General features: G+C 37.2%; 1 protein-coding gene across 1 annotated transcript in view; it reads left to right on the top strand.

Annotated features, from left to right (window-relative positions):
• The window catches only part of LOC140172596 (hyalin-like), a 72,646-nt gene that overhangs the window by 15,722 nt on the left and 36,698 nt on the right, over nt 1-20,226 (top strand). Inside the window, exons 9-19 of the mRNA XM_072195735.1 lie at nt 224-478; nt 795-1,052; nt 3,183-3,440; nt 5,892-6,131; nt 6,505-6,744; nt 7,745-7,999; nt 8,316-8,573; nt 12,878-13,123; nt 13,734-14,000; nt 16,078-16,352; nt 17,520-17,652. Of these exons, the coding sequence (XP_072051836.1) occupies nt 224-478; nt 795-1,052; nt 3,183-3,440; nt 5,892-6,131; nt 6,505-6,744; nt 7,745-7,999; nt 8,316-8,573; nt 12,878-13,123; nt 13,734-14,000; nt 16,078-16,352; nt 17,520-17,652 (2,685 nt within the window). The remainder of the gene's footprint in view (nt 1-223; nt 479-794; nt 1,053-3,182; nt 3,441-5,891; nt 6,132-6,504; nt 6,745-7,744; nt 8,000-8,315; nt 8,574-12,877; nt 13,124-13,733; nt 14,001-16,077; nt 16,353-17,519; nt 17,653-20,226) is intronic.

Raw genomic sequence — 20,226 nt, 5'->3', positions numbered from 1 at the left:
TCATGTGTAAGCATATGAAGCACTATTTTTAATAGCTTTAATACCGAAGTGAACCAACTTTTGCTCAGATTTGTAGTTTTATGATCTGTCATCGGCAGCAAGCCCTCCAGGGCAGCTGGCAAGCTGTGACCGGCATTCACCACAAGAGGAAACATTTTGGAAAGTTTTTTATATTCTAAAGCTGTTGACCATATTACTTTTCCTTCATTTACTATCATTTTAGCATCTGTTGACAATATCCCACCAGTGATCACTGGATGCCCCAATACTGTACGAGTCACAGCACTCGCTGGTAGCACCAGTGCCATAGCTACTTGGACAGAACCCAGAGCTACTGATAACTCCGGTAACACACCAACACGCACCAGGACTCGCATCCCATGGTCATCTTTCCCTATTGGTAGAACCGTGGTAACATACAGATTCTTTGATGCGTCAGTGAATATTGCTACCTGTCAATTTGATGTGATTGTTACATGTAAGTTGAAGATGGTATTCAGTCCTACCATGACAGAGGGTACAGCTTCCCATATGAACTAGAATGGCAAACATTTTAGATAATGAGCAGCTGTAACAGAGAAAGCATGTGTATTGGCACTACTGTTCAGTAATAAAAAGGTCAATCAATAAGTTCTACAAAGAGGAACAAATGCGATGCATTGGATCTAATTTGACCATGTGCAAACTACCTTTTAGATATTTTTTCTTTCTAGTGTATTTTTGTCTTCAGATTGCTGCCTTAAAATACTACATGTAGCATTTTGTTTCTGATACTCTGTCTTTGTCTATTTCAGCTTCTGGTGGTGGTGGAAACGTTATAGTCAGGAATTGTCCAAATAATCTGAACATGATTGCCCCACAGAGGTTATCCTTCTACCAAGTAGACTGGGAGGAACCTTCAGCAATCGACACCAATGGCGGTGTTGTGTCCGTAATGGCCAGCCATACGCCACCTAGGTTCTTCACCGTACCATCTGAGAATGAGATTACCTATACATTCTCCAATAACGCCGGGAATGAGGCTGTGTGTATGTTTACTGTATCTGTGTCAAGTGAGTATGCAGACTTTACAAACATAACAGCTACTTACACTAGATCAAATGTTGAGTACACATTTTTTTTAAATGATCCTTCAGTAGAGTAAAAACTTACATGTTAGTGAAGGAAACTACTACTTAATAAGGAGTAATAACATGACCCAGGGTCAAATAGCATGGTAAATCAAAATTGGAGAACTATCTGGTTTTATTCAATGTGGTTGAACCAATAAGATTTGCAATCACATCAGCTCAATCTATAAGGCAGTCGTACCAAATGTGGTGATGTGTTCAGGTTTGTTTGCTTTCATGGAAAACAGCAGGGCAGCTCAGTAGTGTAGCCAGGCCTTTTTCAGAGGGTGGAAAAATGGGGTGGTATTCAACTTTCAAGGGAGAAAACTTAGCAGAAATGTTCACAATTAGCTAAAAAGTACAAAAAAAGGTGGTCAGCAAGACTTCTCCAAGGGGAAAGCTGCCCCCTGCCCCTGACATCTTCCAATGATCCTTCACGTCTGGTAGGTCATAGATACAACTCTGTTGCGGGAGAACGCAGATTCACTGCTACTGCTGCCAAAGCCTGGAACAATCTGCCACTGCACATCAGGGGTGCAACATCCACAAACACTTTCAAGAAACTGTTAAAAACTCATTTATTCTGATCTTTTGTTTGTTTATCTTATTTTACTGCTTTGATGTATTTGTAAACGCAATTTTGCCTTGCGGCGAATTGCGTCCTATTAAAATATCTTTTGTATGTATGTACATGTATGTATGTATGTATGTATGTATGTATGTATGTATGTATGTATGCATAGGGGGAAAACTTCTCACAGGGGGGAGCTGTTCCCTTGCCCCCTGGCTATGCAACTGGGATTGCATGAAATTCTTGTCAAGAAAAAAATACTTATGACTGTCTTGATTTTCCCAAATTACCCCGTGGTGAACTGATCTTAGCTGTGAAGGTTACTTCAAGATGTAGTCTATTTAGGATACTACACCCTGTGTAGAGCAAGGACTGATGCTAAATTTCATGAGTATCTAATGCCATATTGATCTGGTCAAATATGTAACGAGTCTGGTTAACTGTTTCCTATGACTGTTTCCAAGTAATAAAAATGTGGATTTGTTTCTAAATGGTATTAAATAGAACTAGTAGGGGTTTCTTTACTAAAGTAAGGCACTTGCTTATAGCACTCAGAGATCTGACAATAGTTTGATCATCTGAATCCAAAATATGCATTTCAATTGCATAATTGGGAAAGGGTGAAAGGTTTTGTTTTCTAATTTGCTATTCCAGTTGCCTACTATGGAAGACATGACCTAAATCTCCCACACAGGGGGTGTAGATTTCAAATGGAGTCACCCATTTAGGTAGTCCCATTCGAAATTCACACCCCCTTTGTGGAAGATTAAGGTTATGTTTTCCAGGTGGTGTATGAATTCCAAGTGGAATAGCCCAATACACAATGGTAAACATTACCTAATGGTGTTGGTGTTGCAATATGTTTATTTATGAAAATTGTTATATTGCTTAAAAATGGAAAATAACATTTTAACTCATCCAATATTGCATAATTAATCTTTTTTTTTTTTTTTGCGTTTTGTAAGAAAGTAACCCTTGTGTTGATATCATTTCATACTCTTTTTATTGCAATTTAGCAAATAAAAAAACATTAACATTTTAATTCAAAGAGAGCTAGAACCAATGCACAGAGATATTGGAAAATAATTACGTAATCTGATATTTTACCTGAGTAGATAGAGTAGAACTTACAGTAGGTCCCACATTCAAATCATAGCCAGAGATGTTAAACTTTTACATTTTCAGGGCCACATCAAGTCAGTGAAAATTGCATTCAAATATGAGCAAACATAGACAGTATGAGTTTATTGATTCAGTAGAAAGGTCTTTACAGTTTAGAAAGAACCAATAGCTATCCTATATTATTGAATCAGTTTTGGACAGGATTCAGGTTCTATTCAAAACTTATAATTTGTTTTTAATTTAGAAGAGAATTATTAAAACAATTGTGGAAAGAGAACTAGATTATGAAATTATATCAAAAGGTGCAACTTATACCATCCCATTATTTTGTCTGTTTTACTATGGTGATCTAATGTCATTAAACATGCTCCATATCACAGCTGGAAATGGAGCAGATGTAACACCCCCAGTGGTACACAATTGTCCTGAGCGCTTTGAAGTACAAACTCAACCAGGTGAAACAGCCGCTACTGCTTCATGGATTGAACCAATAGCGACAGATGATTCAGAGCCAGTAACTTCAACTAGGAGTCATAGCCCAGGTCAAATTTTTCCCCCTGGAATGACTGTTGTTACCTACGAATTCTTTGATGCTGTCCAAAACAGGAATACCTGCACATTCATCATCACTGTCACTAGTAAGGGTACCCTCTTGCTTGTCTCTTTGTTTGTAACTTGGGCATCATGATGTTGTTTTTTGTTGTTTTGTATGTATATTGGTATCATGGTATTATAATAAGTCACATGGAAACATTACATTCAAGGTTCAATTGAAAATCACATTTGTTAATTCTTTACTTATTTTGCTTGGATAGACAGAAATGCATTATCTTTATAATAGATTATAAACTGATTCATTGATACTGTTAGGCATTTACGGGCCCTCTAAGGTCTCTTCTTTTGTTTTTACGGATCCATAAAGGTATCTCTTCTTTGCTTATTAAGCTTTTAACATGCTCACTAAGGTCTCTTTTTCCTTTTACGGGAGCATCCCAGCAAGCACAAAACGTTTTCGACATCATTCGCAAAAGGTTATACAAGGTTGTCAGAAAACGTTTAAATGTCGGGTTATATAAAGGGTACATTAATGGTATAAAACGTTTTCATAACATTAAATAACATTTGTTGGTAATTTACTGCACAGCAAACACAAATGTTTTACAGAAAACATTTAAATGTCGGGTTATATAAAGGGTATAAAACGTTTTAATAACATTCCAAAAACATTTTGAAAACTTGGTACAAATCATTACAGAATGTTATTTTGGGGTTGAAAAAATATTTTGCAAAAAATGTTTGCCCAAAATATTTACTATAACGTTTTTAAAATGTTTCCACGACCTTTATATAACCCGACATTTAAATGTTATTAAAGCGTTTTGTAAAAAACATTTTAAGAACATTTCTGTGTTTGCTGTGTGGAAATATTTTAATATAATGTTATTTAAGTGTTGACAAAATATTTGGCCAAAAATGTTTACAAAAATAGTTTACAATGACATTTCGAAAACATTTTAAAAATATTGTTGTAGTGTGTTTTCATACAAAACGTTTTAAAACGATTTCATGACCTTTATATTACCCGACATTTTAATGTTATTAAAACGTTTTTACCTAAACCAAAACCCAAAATATAACTTATTTAAAACGTTTTAAAAACGTTTTTGTGTTTGCTGGGCCCAGCAAACACAAAACGTTTTCGACATCATTCGCAAAAGGTTATAAAAGGTTGTCAGAAAACGTTTAAATGTCGGGTTAAATAAAGGGTACATTAATGGTATAAAACGTTTTCATAACATTAAATAACATTTGTTGGTAATTTACTGCACAGCAAACACAAATGTTTTACAGAAAACATTTAAATGTCGGGTTATATAAAGGGTATAAAAACGTTTTAATAACATTCCAAAAACATTTTTGAAAACTTGGTACAAATCATTACAGAATGTTATTTTGGGGTTGAAAAAATATTTTGCAAAAAATGTTTGCCCAAAATATTTACTATAACGTTTTAAAATGTTTCCACGACCTTTATATAACCCGACATTTAAATGTTATTAAAGCGTTTTGTAAAAAACATTTTAAGAACATTTCTGTGTTTGCTGTGTGGAAATATTTTAATATAATGTTATTTAAGTGTTGACAAAATATTTGGCCAAAAATGTTTACAAAAATAGTTTACAATGACATTTCGAAAACATTTTAAAAATATTGTTGTAGTGTGGTTTCATACAAAACGTTTTAAAACGTTATCATGACCTTTATATAACCCGACATTTTAATGTTATTAAAACGTTTTTACCTAAACCAAAAGCCAAAATATAACTTATTTAAAACGTTTTAAAACGTTTTTGTGTTTGCTGGGATGGTATCTTTTCTTTTCTTTTTACGGGCCCACTTTGGTATCTTTTCTTCGCCTTTATGGGTCTGTTTCCTTAGCTCTTTTACGGCCCATAAAAAGCAAACAAAATTAGCAGCCCCGTAAAAACAAAGAAAAGAGATTTGCATTAACAATACAAGATATCCTTTGACCCACATTTTCCATTATATTTTGTTCTGCTTTTGCGACAATGATTATCCTCGATATAATGTAGACTTCGAGAAATCAGGGGAGTGCAGCTTAAATGTGGGAACACAAATTGCAAATTTGCGCATCGTGCACTTCAATGTTCACATTAGTTGATCAATTAGCTTAAAATTGGCAATTTGTTTCAATAAGTTCAAACACGGGAGCAAAAGTCGCTACGTTTGAATGGCATATTTTTACTCGCTTCACGCGCATTTGTCCAATTCAATGGCTCATAGCTGATCATTTAAGCTTCAAATTGGCATTGGCAAAATTTCTGCACTTCGCGTTGAAGTTGTTCAGAGAAACTTAATCTGGGAGGAAATTGCCACTTTCAAATTGAACATTTGCGCCCGCTTAGCGCGCATTTGTCTCCTTCAATGTTCTTATTTGATCATCATGATCAATGGCAGCTATACAGCTACTTTCGGAATATAAACATGAATACTAATGGATACCACTATAATAGTCTTATAGTTACGATTCCAACAATAAAATTTACGTCATTGTTTTGTTTTTATAGCTCCACTTGGCATCCAATGTCCACAAAATATAGCGGTTAATGCTCCTGTCGGACAATCTGGTTCCCAGGTGAATTACTCACCAGCAACAGCTTCCGGGGGTGCTACACCTTATAACATTGAGTACAATCCACCGGGTAACTTCTTTGTAACTGGTCAAACAACAGTCACCGGAACTGTCTTTGATCGTAATAGCAACCAGCAATCCTGCACATTTACTGTCACAGTAAACCCTAGTACAGGTAAGTCAAAAAGAAAAGATATTTAACTTTAAGGATGTGCACTTTCTTATGTAAATTATAAATTGTTCCGTATTTAATAACATATGTAGTTTGTGTCAAAGATGCAGCAAGACATAGTAGCAAAATCGTGTTATTTAACTTCAAATAAGGTTTGCTTCAATCTCTAACTTTATTCAAAATAAGAGAAAGCGAACCTTAATTAAAATTAGAGATAGCGAACCTTATTTAAAATAAGAGATAACGAACACGTTAGCTCCAAATTGGCAATAGTCGCTACGTGAATATTGAACATGAATATTAATGGATACCTTTATAATAGTCTTATAGTTACGATTCCAACAATAACATGTACGTCATTGTTTTGTTTTTATAGCTCCACTTGGCATCCAATGTCCACAAAATATAGCGGTTAATGCTCCTGTAGGACAATCTGGTTCCCAAGTGAATTACTCACCAGCAACAGCTTCCGGGGGTGCTACACCTTATAACATTGAGTACAATCCACCGGGTAACTTCTTTGTAACTGGCCAAACAACAGTCACCGCAACTGTCTTTGATGGTAATAGCAACCAGCAATCCTGCACATTTACTGTCACAGTAAACCCAAGTACAGGTAAGTCAAAAAGAAAAGATATTTAACTTTAAGGATGTGCATTTGCTTATGTAAATTATTTATTGTTCCGTATTTAATACAACATTAGTGGTTTGTGTCAAAGATGCAGCAAGACATAGTATCAAAGTCGTATTATATTGAAATAAGGTTCGCTCTAATGTCTAATTTTATTCAAAATAAGAGAAAGCAAACGTGCGAACCTTATTTGAAATTAGAGATAACAAAACTTATTTAAAATTAGAGAAAAAAAATGCCCGTTTTGGAAAAGTTTCGAAAACATGTATTTCTAATCAAATGCTTCGATCCATCGTGACAAGTCACGCTTATATTTCCAAATAAAAGAAATTCCATATTACATTAGAAAAAGTTAAAGGACATCTCCCATTTACCCGTGTGTGGTGAATTGACTACGTAATAATCACACATCAAGAGTATAGGCCAATTGGACGTATCCACTCCTTTCGAAAGCCGTATCTTGCTAAACCTCAGGGGCCCGTAAAAAAGTATAGAACAGATAATGTTACGCTGGTATTATGTTGTTGTTGTCTTTCGATAGTGTATATTTTCGAATGTCTGTATGTCCCAACATACATTGTGTCACATGGTCACCACTGATGGCAGCATTCTCATAGTACACATTTGTTGCTCTTGGTCAGCTTCACGGGTTCAAAATATGCACAAGAACACCTCAACCCCTTGGAATAGGGCACGATGGAATACTTTAATGGTTCAATTAATCTCATGTTGGCATAAAAATGCAATCATATTAGTCATATCATGTGAAAGCATATGAAGCACTATTTTTAATAGCTTTAATACCGAAGTGAACCAACTTTTGCTCAGATTTGTAGTTTTATGATATGTCATCGGCAGCAAGCCCTCCAGGGCAGCTGGCAAGCTGTGACCGGCATTCACCACCAGAGGAAACATTTTGGAAAGTTTTTTTTATATTTTAAAGCTGTTGACCATATTACTTTTCCTTCATTTACTATTATTTTAGCATCTGTTGACAATATCCCACCAGTGATCACTGGATGCCCCAATACTGTACGAGTCACAGCACTCGCTGGTAGCACCAGTGCCATAGCTACTTGGACAGAACCCAGAGCTACTGATAACTCCGGTAACACACCAACACGCACCAGGACTCGCATCCCATGGTCATCTTTCCCTATTGGTAGAACCGTGGTAACATACAGATTCTTTGATGCGTCAGTGAATATTGCTACCTGTCAATTTGATGTGATTGTTACATGTAAGTTGAAGATGGTATTCAGCCCTACCATGACAGAGGGCACAGCTTCCCATATGAACTAGAATGGCAAACATTTTAGATAATGAGCAGCTGTAACAGAGAAAGCATGTGTATTGGCACTACTGTTCAGTAATAAAAAGGTCAATCAATAAGTTCTACAAAGAAGAACAAAGGCGATGCATTGGATCTAATTTGACCATGTGCAAACTACCTTTTAGATATTTTTTCTTTCCAGTGTATTTTTGTCTTCAGATTGCTGCCTTAAAATACTACATGTAGCATTTTGTTTCTGATACTCTGTCTTTGTCTATTTCAGCTTCTGGTGGTGGTGGAAACGTTATAGTCAGGAATTGTCCAAATAATCTGAACATGATTGCCCCACAGGGGTTATCCTTCTACCAAGCAGACTGGGAGGAACCTTCAGCAATCGACACCAATGGCGGTGTTGTGTCCGTAATGGCCAGCAACACGCCACCTAGGTTCTTCACCGTACCATCTGAGAATGAGATTACCTATACATTCTCCAATAACGCCGGGAATGAGGCTGTGTGTATGTTTACTGTATCTGTGTCAAGTGAGTATGCAGACTTTACAAACATAACAGCTACTTACACTAGATCAAATGTTGAGTACACATTTTTTTTTAATGATCCTTCAGTAGAGTAAAAACTTACATGTTAGTGAAGGAAACTACTACTTAGGAGTAATAACATGACCCAGGGTCAAATAGCATGGTAAATCAAAATTGCAGAACTATCTGGTTTTTCAATGTGGTGGAACCAATAAGATTTGCAATCACGTCAGCTCAATCTATAAGGCAGTCGTACCGAATGTGGTGATGTGTTCAGGTTTGTTTGCTTTCATGAAAAACAGCAGGGCAGCTCAGAATTGTAGCCAGGATTTTTTTTAGAGGGTGGCAAAAAGGGGTGGGATTCAACTTTCAAGAGGGAAAACTTTGACGGAAGTGGTCACATTCCCACAATATGCGAAAAAGTACAAAAAGGCCTAAAAATATTAAATTTTAAGGTGGCCAGCAAGACTTCTCCAAGGGGGAACCTGCCCCCTGGCTGCACAACTGGGACAGCTTGAAGGGCAAGACTTCTCACTAGGGGAAGCTCGTGCCCGCTGACTATACAACTGGGACAGCTTAAAATTCTTGTGGAGAAAAAAATATGACGTCTGATTGTTTAATTTTCTTGGATGTAAAGGTCAATTCAATATGCAGACTATTTAGAATACTTCACCCTGTATAGATCAAAGACTGATGCTGAATTTCATGAGTATCTAAGGCCATGTTGATCAAGTCAAATATGTAGTAATTATCACTGATGAGCATGTTTTCTTGAGTCTGGTGAACTGTTTTCTTTGACTGTTTCCAAGTGATAAAAATGTGGATTTGTTTCCAAATGGTATTAAAACTAGTAGAGTTTATAACAAAAGTAAGACACTTGCTTATATAGCTAAAATAATAGTTTCTCGATCATGACAGCTCAATAGGCACCTATTCAGGTAGTTCCATTTGAAATTCACCCCCCCGTTGTGGAAGATTATTGTTGTACCTTCCATAGGTGGTGTATTAATTTCAAGTGGAATGCCCAATATACTCATGTGGTGAACATTACCTAGTAATGGTGTTGGTTTGCATTAATTGAATTTGTGCTATGTACTCTCTCCCTTCTTGGGATTGAGCACTCTTTTTCAAAAGGTAGTCTCACTATGAATAAATGTTGTTTTTTTGCTATGTATGTATTTATGAAAATTCTTAATACTGCTTAAAAATGAAAAAGAACAGTTTAGCCTAACTCATCCAATATTGCATAATTTATCTTAAGTTTTTTTTTGGGGGGGGTGTTGTTTTTTTTTTTTTTTTTTTTGTAAGAAAGTAACCCTTGTGTCGATATCTTTTCATACTCTTTTTATTGCAACATAGCAAATTAAAAAAAACATTAACATTTCAATTCAAAGCAAGCTAGAACCAATGCACAGAGATATTGAAAAATAATTACTTATCTGATATTTTACCCAAGTAGATAAAGTAGAACTTACAGTAGGTCCCACGTTCAAATCATAGCCTAGGTGCTCAGAGATGTTCAACTTTTCTACATTTTCATGATCACATCATGTCAATGAAAATTGCATTCGAATATGAACAAACTTGGACAATAATGTTAGTTCATTGAATCAGTAGAAAGGTCTTTACAGTTTGAAAAAAAGCCAATAGCTATCATATATTATTATTGATTCAGTTTTGGATAGACTTCAGGCTCTATTCAAAACCTATCATTTGTTTTTAATTTAGAATGGAATTATTAACACAATTGTGGACAGAGAACTAGTTTATGAAATGATATCAAAAGGTGGAACTTATACTGATATTCAGCTCATTACCTGCCAGATATGACTATTCGCCAGGTCAGTGAGTTCGTAAAAGATTTTGACTGAAGTAATCTAAAGGAAGGAATGTCATTGAAATAGAAGAAAGGTAGATAATATAGGCTGTTTAATACTTCTTAGCAAAGCCAAAAAGTTCATCAGGTTACGTATGAACAGGTCTGCATATTATCCGCGTTTTGTGTTTGGTTTAGAATCAAGATAGTGTGACATGTACTAAGTATAATCAACTGGTATCCAATTCCTAGCCCTAACCTAAACCCTAACCCCAACCCTAATCATATCCCTTAGTGTTAAGTGATATTGTGGCCCATTATGGTTGCAAAAGAAATTTCACAACACCCACTCTCTTCTATCAGGATAGAGTAAACTTCTCTATAATTATTTTAAACTTCTCTTATAATTATTTGTTTTATTCTCATTTTTTTAATTCTTTAAATCTGCACACACTGTCTTCTCTGTTATCCAGACCAAGATACCTCCATCCCGAGTTAAAAATAATGATTCCCGGGGATGGGTGTAATTTGGCTATGCTTCAATCAGTCGGCCAATGATACAGAACTATGAGGTAGTGTAACAATAGAGGGGTCTATGAGGGTTTCTGCTTCCATGCTTTTGGGTGCCTAATGGATGAGCTTGGTTACAGGCACATTTTAGCTTCTGGAGCAATGCCCACAAATGATTTAAAGGCAGCATCATCAGAGCTCACTAAAATGAAAATGTCCAAAAGATCGTCAAAATCTAGATTTTTTTTGGAATTTCATACAGTGCTATATTGCTAGTCAATGTTGATTAGTACTGTATTAGAATTGTTTTGACTCTATCCCTGAATAGTTCAAATCTTTTCAAGCCTTTGCATGAATCACTGATAGTGCCGTTAAATTAATGTTTGTTCAAACTAACTTGAATGGTAAATGACATTCATGAAAGTAATAAGAATGCACTCAGGTTTTATTTAACAAATCAAGTACTGCTTTGTTACAAATACATTGCAAACACCGTAGGTGTGGATGTTTTTGAATGAAGGCATTTATAAGCGGTAGATTTTCAATCGGCAGAAATCATGAAGTATGACTCACAATTCGTTGCTGTGTTCAAATGCAGATGGCACAAAATTACAGCTATAAGTGCATTTATTTGCAACAATGTGATCTTCTATGCTGGTTTTATACTTTCTGTCGCTTACCGCTGAGTGACCTGCCACTTCATCATACCGCTTGCACTTTTTTGCAGCCGGAGAGGCACACCACCGAGCGACAGCGGCATGAATATGAAAGCTAATGTTGCCGCTCGGCGCTCGGCACTGCTAAAATTCATAACTATGATCTGATACGTAAGTGGGGCACCACTCCCGAGTTGACTTGAATTCAACTCCTATCGATATGCTAGACTGCTGCCCTCATTCGTCAACCTTCTGGATTGACGACTGAGAAAACTACGTGGAAAAAAGTGGCGGACTTTTTGCAACCAGATTCTGGTTGCACATGAATATTAAGCAGATTGCAAACTTACACTGAGACTGCGCAGTTGTGTCCAAGACCGAGTTTGTTGTTTTTGGCGGCGCGGTACACGGGCATCGCTAGTCAGTCGCGCTATGGCGCATTAACCAAAGTCGCAAGCATGGGTCCGCCACAATTTGAACTGTAAGATAATTAGTCGTCACTACGAAGCATACACAGTACATGCGAAGTGTAGACGGCTGATTGCAATTAGTCTAGCGATATGCTGCTTTGGGAACATCAGTAGAGTGATCGATATATTGGCTTTCCACTGGTCACCGCTAGCGTTTCTGGTGCGACTGCGCTGTTAAGCAAAATCGTTGGTAGAACGGCAAAGCGGCAAGTAGCAGGGAAGTATGAAACCAGCATTACCAGGGCCGGATTTACCATAGGGCCAGATGCGCCCGGGCCCAGGGCCCCCAAATTTTTGGGGCCCCCAAAATTTGCCCTGTGTAGTGTGCATCTTCCATTTTAGCCGGAAAACACCATGTTTTTGACCAAAATACGGTACAAAAAATGCAAAATTTTGCGCGCTTCGCTCGCACTGGCCCATTATCACTGATTATATAGCAAATTTCATAAAATAGTCTAAAATTGAAATCTTTTGCGCGCTTCGCGTGCAAATATCCTAGTAAAATCTAAACACTTGGCAACTTGAGAACACATGCCTTCTTCACAATACGTTTGGGGCCTCCAAATTTTGGCCTGGCCCAGGGCCCCCAAAAAGGTAAATCCGGCCCTGAGCATTACATCATTAAATTATATCATTTGACAATGGAAGTTAAAGTTAGGTTTTGTGTAAGCGATTATGACGGCTAGCAAATGCCAGTTTCAAGCTTACATGATATAGCAGTTTCTAAATCTGGGTCACTATGCCATTGAAATAAATTATGGGGGCATTTATTACAGTCGGGTCTTTATTAGGAACAATATTCCATTTAGCTGAAAAGTAATTAATTTTTGCTTCCAATTTCTTTTATAATAACAGTTACAGGTGCACCTAGAACTGTGTCAGGTTGCCCAACATCAACAGTCATCCAGAATGTCGCTGCAGGAACAACAGGACCTGTTGAAGTCACGTTCGCAGAACCGACTGCTACAGGTTCAAACATTCAGATCTTTTCCACTCATAGATCAGGGGGAAATTTTCCGATTGGGGTTACAACTGTGGCCTTTTATTTCATAGATGATGCTGGTAACCAAGTTGAATGCCAGTTTACAGTGACAGTACAAGGTAAGTACATTACCGTATTTGTTCTATTAACTGCCATGAGCGCTTAAAGTTAGTTTAGGTGGTCGCTTCTTTTTTATTTATATTGTTCATGTAATTGCATATGTAAATGTAAAAAATTACAAATATAGTTTTTATGTGCAGAGGGTTCTGTGTTGTTGGATCTTGCACATAATTATGGTAGATTTCTGTAGTTACATCCAGCACATAATGATTTAATATGTGTAGTAAAGTCGCTGGGTGGGTGCTTATAGGGGCATGGGCTGATAAGGAATAAGGTACACTACATTTTATATTTAACAAAAAAAAAAGCAGTGAATTATTAGTGCGCTATGCACAGGCACAACGCCTAGACATTGATCCACAAGCCTCAGCACCACTAGAAGTATTATATACTCAATCCAATGAGGCTTGTTATTCACACATTTTTCTTCTCATATCAAAAATATAACTCAAAATTTGGAAACCGAATATTTTAATGGTAGGGTTGAATAAGAGATACAAAGCACAATATGAAAAATTCAAATCAACCACCCTAACAATTAAAGTTTGTCAATTCAGAAAGAAATAATGATCATTGAATAACTATATTTTTCAAATTGTGCCTTTGTAGTTGTGACAGGACCTGATACAACTGCACCTACTGTTAACAACTGTCCATCAGACATCGCACAAACAGTATCAAATGTTGGATCTACAGCCACAGTAACCTGGCAACCACCCACAGCTACAGATAATGTCACACCTGTGGGTCAGCTTACCCAGACACAGACACGTACCCCTGGGTCACAATTTGGAGTTGGAACTACGGCAGTGCAATATGCATTCACTGATGCAGCTGGAAACACTGGATTTTGTACATTCAATGTGATAATTACTGGTAAGAGATATTTGCAATTGTGTTTTAAAAACATCTTTGAAGGGCTTATGTTATGATGCATAAAAAGGTATTTTTGGTAGAAATTTGTAACCCCATAATTCGGCTACTATTGGCAAAAACGCAGTATGCACTTTCACTGTTACAGTGACGGGCATGATAGAGAATAGGTATTCCATTTGAATCCATACATCCCCTATGGAAGGCATGACCTAACTCTCAGAGGGTGTAGATTTCAGATGGAATCAGATCACTAAAGTATTTACTCATCAACGTAATACAAACTTGTCAGAACCACTCAAGCTTCCTACATATCAAAAGATCAGGCAAATAAAAGAGGGAACATGCTCTTTCACAGTGACAAGTAATTTGTGTAATTGCCGAAGTGGAAACTATCGTACTTCCAACTTATTTTGATATTTCATGAAAGTATGGGTCGTCCTATCTATCTCAGATCTGTTTTGCCCTGTTACGTAGGTAACGCAACACCCGACCTGAGATATGTTAAACTAATTAATGTGTAGAGCTCATACATATAAAGTGTGTGAATTTCAAATGGGGTTACTTGAATGAGTGACTCCATTTGAAATCTACATCCCCTGTTGGGTGATTAAAGTCATGTCTTCCATAGTTGGTATAGATTAGCCCATTTGTGGCACAATCTGCTCTAACCAGTCCAAAGATTTGTCCGGTGGCGTAGCTGGGATTTTTTCCATCGGAGGCAAGCCTGTATGGGGCGGGGGCCCAAATCCACCAAACAAAAATGGGGGTAGGTGTAGGTGGTGTCGCTCTGGTGCGACACATCCCCCATCAAAAAATTGTACTTTCAGAGTAAAAAATATCAAAGAAAAACGAAAAGGAAATCAGTTTAGATTTTGCAATCCAAGAAGGAAAATGACAAACTTGATTATTATTTTTTCAATAGAATCTTACTAATTTCATGAATAAAAAAATTCCAATGGGGGGGGGGGGTAAACATGTATGACCCCCCAAAATGTCCAATTTTTGACAATTTGAGCCCAAAATGAAGGTGAATCTTGCCTTGTAAATGCCAATGGACGAAGCGCGCAAAAGTTTGTAATGTTACCATATTTTGGTCCAAAACATGGTGTTTTGAGGTTGAAAGGAAACATATCACCAGACAAAATTTTGGATGAGAAAACGGACATTTTGGTGAGAAATGGCCAAAATGGAAAGAATTTAAATTTAAATTTAAAGAATGAGAAAATTTAAATTATTTCCATTTTGGCCGTTTCTCACCAAAATGTCCGTTTTCTCATTCAAAACTTCCTCTAGTGTATTACATCAGACAATTTTGGGGTCCGGGCCTATCTGGCCTAATTCAGCCCTGCGTTTGAAATATAGCTCAATGGTAAATGACTAAAACGGCCAATTTTGTGTCGCACACAGCCTTCTCGACCACCTTTTTCGACTTTTCTTTTTAGGTTGGCCATTATATTGTTTTATTTTATTTGTCAAAATTCTATAGGCCTTTTTGTGCAATTAGCATTTCAACGGCTCTCTATTTCTTTGCCTTTCTCTCTCCCTCTTCCCTCCCCTCTCTTTTTCCTCTCTCTGCCTCCTATCGTTCTCTTTTTTCCCTGTGCACTAGGGGGGCGGGGGCCAAAGAGACTGTTTTGCTCCTCACTCCCTGCATCTACGCCACTGTTTCAGCGCCTTTCTATTGCTTTGCCTTCGAGAGGTCAAAAACGACCCTACTACACGTATTGCAGCTTTATAATATAAATCGTATGGTACTGCATATCGTATGGATTCCCCCTATCTCTCTCTCTCTCTCTCTCTCTCGTCCTCTCTTTTCCCCTCCTCTCCATCTCTCCTCTTTGTCCCCTCTCTCCCTCCTTTTCCCTCTTTTTTCCTTGCACTAGGGGGCGGGACCCAAATAGGCAATTTTGCAAATACCGCCCCCCGGCAGCTACGCCACTGGATTTGTCTGTATCTCAATTTCCGCCAATGGCCTGGTTGAATCATAGTTTAATTGAATTGTTACTCATTGTATATTCTCTAAATGCGTGTATGTGTATTTAACTGTGTTCTTCTTGTTTTACCAATCTGTCTGCAGTGTCCACTGATACAGTGCCACCAGTTGTTGCGAATTGTGCCTCGGATATCACACGACAGCTTGCCCCTGGTTCAACAAGCATTGCCATCTCATGGACACCACCAACGGTTACAGATAACATTACACCAGCAAATCGGATTAATGTTGTGATATATAACACTAATCAGGTATTCACAGTTGGAACTGTTCCAGTTACCTATATTTTCACGGACGCTGCTGGGAATGAAGCGAGGTGTTCTTTTAATATAATTGTTACATGTGAGTCTTACCCTGCAGTGATTTTTTTTTATTTTTCGTACTTCTTTTGTATCGCTGTTTTCTTTTACAACGTATAACAAGTTCTTTTACAACGTATAACAAATTACTCGCCTGGTCAAAAGGAATCCAAAAATGTATAGTTTGCCCTATCTGCGACCTTTGGATACGGAGCTGTGGTCAGAAACGTGACAAAGGTCAATGCACTTTCGGCTTTGTGCAATTTTACTAATACTCTTAAGGCGTGGGGTATGGGCTAACTTGGAATACAGCTATCTGGAGAGGGGAAGCAATGAGTTACCCCAAATCACAGCAGGTAGTCACTGGGCCGCCGAGTGCCAATATGTATTTATTTTGGAAGTTTCGTGTTTGTTTTACATTTTGGGGCATTTTTCAAAAAATTTATATTTTTGGTGATATTTCAAAAAAGGCGACATGCCAAAGACAACTCCTTGGGCACATAGTTTGTTATTCTTATTGCAGTTTTTTTTCACGTAACTACGTTACCATTCGCTTTGGTGATATTATATATTTTGTGACTGCAATTTGGCGTTTTCAATGCGTTTTAAGATGATCATGGAATTAACGCAAATATCTAGTCACGCTCCTTTCAGAATTTTTATCTGATCGTCGGCTTTTGCGGGCAACAGAATGCAGATTGGCTCACGATAGATGTCGTATTCCTCTATGTGGGCCTATTGATAATAAAATTACTTTGAATTCCTTGTAACAAGATGATAACTTACCTCTGTATACAGGGTTCGTCGCTGTGTTTGGAAAAGCTGTAGCCTTTAGCGCCGTATCAATATCTCAAAAAAGGGCACAACTGGCGAGAGTGTCTTCATATTTCCCGCATGAAAGCTTACGTCAGCGCCTATACTATACTAATATGGATACGTTGGTTACCCATTATCAAACATAAGCTGTGATTGGCGCTGCTTGAGATATCTCTTTCTATAATTCCAGCAAGCCGCCAATGACCGACCTCGTTACAAACTCTTAATCTGTTATCATGGTTATAAAGCATACAGATAAAAGACTGATTGGTTTAGCAGCTGGTCAGTACATAATCCGTCAGGGCACACAGCAGTTTGAATATGCAGTGAAATGCCCATTATTGATTAGGCGCGGATATTAAAAGCACGGCCCCTTTGCGTGTATAGAGTGCTTGCACGAAAGGTTATTAGTTCAAATCCTATGTTAATGTTGTGATATATAACACTAATCAGGTATTCACAGTTGGAACTGTTCCAGTTACCTATATTTTCACGGACGCTGCTGGGAATGAAGCGAGGTGTTCTTTTAATATAATTGTTACATGTGAGTCTTACCCTGCAGTGAATATTTTTTATTTTTCGTACTTCTTTTGTATCGCTGTTTTCTTTTACAACGTATAACAAATTCTTTTACAACGTATAACAAATTACTCGCCTGGTCAAAAGGAATCCAAAAATGTATAGTTTGCCCTATCTGCGACCTTTGGATACGGAGCTGTGGTCAGAAACGTGACAAAGGTCAATGCACTTTCGGCTTTGTGCAATTTTACTAATACTCTTAAGGCGTGGGGTATGGGCTAACTTGGAATACAGCTATCTGGAGAGGGGAAGCAATGAGTCACCCCAAATCACAGCAGGTAGTCACTGGGCCGCCGAGTGCCAATATGTATTTATTTTGGAAGTTTCGTGTTTGTTTTACATTTTGGGGCATTTTTCCAAAATTTTATATTTTTGGTGATATTTCAAAAAAGGCGACATGCCAAAGACAACTCCTTGGGCACATAGTTTGTTATTCTTATTGCAGTTTTTTTTTCACGTAACTACGTTACCATTCGCTTTGGTGATATTATATATTTTGTGACTGCAATTTGGCGTTTTCAATGCGTTTTAAGATGATCATGAAATTAACGCAAATATCTAGTCACGCTCCTTTCAGAATTTTTATCTGATCGTCGGCTTTTGCGGGCAACAGAATGCAGATTGGCTCACGATAGATGTCGTATTCCTCTATGTGGGCCTATTGATAATAAAATTACTTTGAATTCCTTGTAACAAGATGATAACTTACCTCTGTATACAGGGTTCGTCGCTGTGTTTGGAAAAGCTGTAGCCTTTAGCGCCGTATCAATATCTCAAAAAAGGGCACAACTGGCGAGAGTGTCTTCATATTTCCCGCATGAAAGCTTACGTCAGCGCCTATACTATACTAATATGGATACGTTGGTTATCAAACATGATCCCATTATCAAACATAAGCTGTGATTGGCGCTGCTTGAGATATCTCTTTCTATAATTCCAGCAAGCCGCCAATGACCGACCTCGTTACAAACTCTTAATCTGTTATCATGGTTATAAATCATACAGATAAAAGACTGATTGGTTTAGCAGCTGGTCAGTACATAATCCGTCAGGGCACACAGCAGTTTGAATATGCAGTGAAATGCCCATTATTGATTAGGCGCGGATATTAAAAGCACGGCCCCTTTGCGTGTATAGAGTGCTTGCACGAAAGGTTATTAGTTCAAATCCTCCTCCAGACACGCTCCATAAGATATGCTGATGCACGGAGTACAAAGAATTACTTTGATCAATACCAGTTAAACAGGTGATTGGTATTGTACTCCATGCATTTGCATGTCTTCTGGAGCGTGTCTGGAGGATGATTTAAACTTTACGATCTTCCGTGCAAGCACACTATAGCAGAACATTATAAATAATAGAATGTTTGGAATTAAGTTTAAAAAAATACTAACTGCATTCTACATTATTTATTTATTTATTTATTTATTTATTTATTTATTTATTTATTTATTTATTTATTTATTTATTTATTTATTTACTGACTTATTTATTTACTTGGAAGATTAGTAAGTAATTAGTAATATTCCATGATTCATCGGTTTATTATTGATTGTTGATAGCCATTTCACATATTGCAAGTGTAGGTGGAACGTCCAGATTTGAATAACATCGTATATTATAGTAACGGACCAGCCCCGGGGGACCAGCCTGTTGATTTCGTGACCAAATCATAGAACAAAAGTTTGAGAGTCATTTTGGGATCTTTGATTGATTCTGAATAAATTTAGCTTGGCCTCACCTCATGAACTTCCGGGCATTCCGTGGAGGGGTCAATCAAGGCCACATGGGGTAATATATAAAAAGTAATATATCAAAATACTTGTATGGTCATGAGGATTCCAAAAATGTATAGTTTGTTATGCGTCACACCTTTCTAGAGGGCGCTTTGATGAAAAATTTAAAAGGTCAACGACCTTTTTGAATTCTGACCATAGTTAACAACGTCTGATTTTGGTAATTTTGGTGTCTAATTATATGTTTTCTTGCATGAGAAATACAACTAAAGCAAATTAAAAAACTATACAAGGAACCGATGACCCGCTTTTGCAACATGGATGCCAAAATCATCCATATTGTAATTAGGAGGTCATCGGTTCCTTGCAGTTTTTTAAGTTACGTAGTTGTATTTCTCATACAAGAAAACACATAATTAGACACCAAAATCAGACGTTGTTAAGTATAGTCATAATTCAAAAAGGTCATTGACATTTGAACATTTTTTGTCATAGCGCCCAATTGAACAGTCTGACACATAACAATCTATACATATAGATACATATAGAGCCTGCCACACAATTTCTATTCTATATTTTTACAATTTGCGCATGATCAGTATCCCATATGATATTTCTATTACAAGAAAATTTGATTTGTTGTCAGGTAAATCCCAGGTTTTATTTTTAATACACTAACTGGGAATTAAATACACTAATTAGCGGGGACCGGTATTTTGCTGTGGATATATTTTACTGCATTTTATAAGTAACGATTTTGATCTTGAAAATAAAAATTGTAATATATTCAACTGTTTGAGAGT

This window comes from Amphiura filiformis, chromosome 16, assembly GCF_039555335.1.
Source record: "Amphiura filiformis chromosome 16, Afil_fr2py, whole genome shotgun sequence".
Classification (NCBI taxonomy): domain Eukaryota; kingdom Metazoa; phylum Echinodermata; class Ophiuroidea; order Amphilepidida; family Amphiuridae; genus Amphiura; species Amphiura filiformis.
This window is presented reverse-complemented; position numbering and strand designations above follow the sequence as displayed.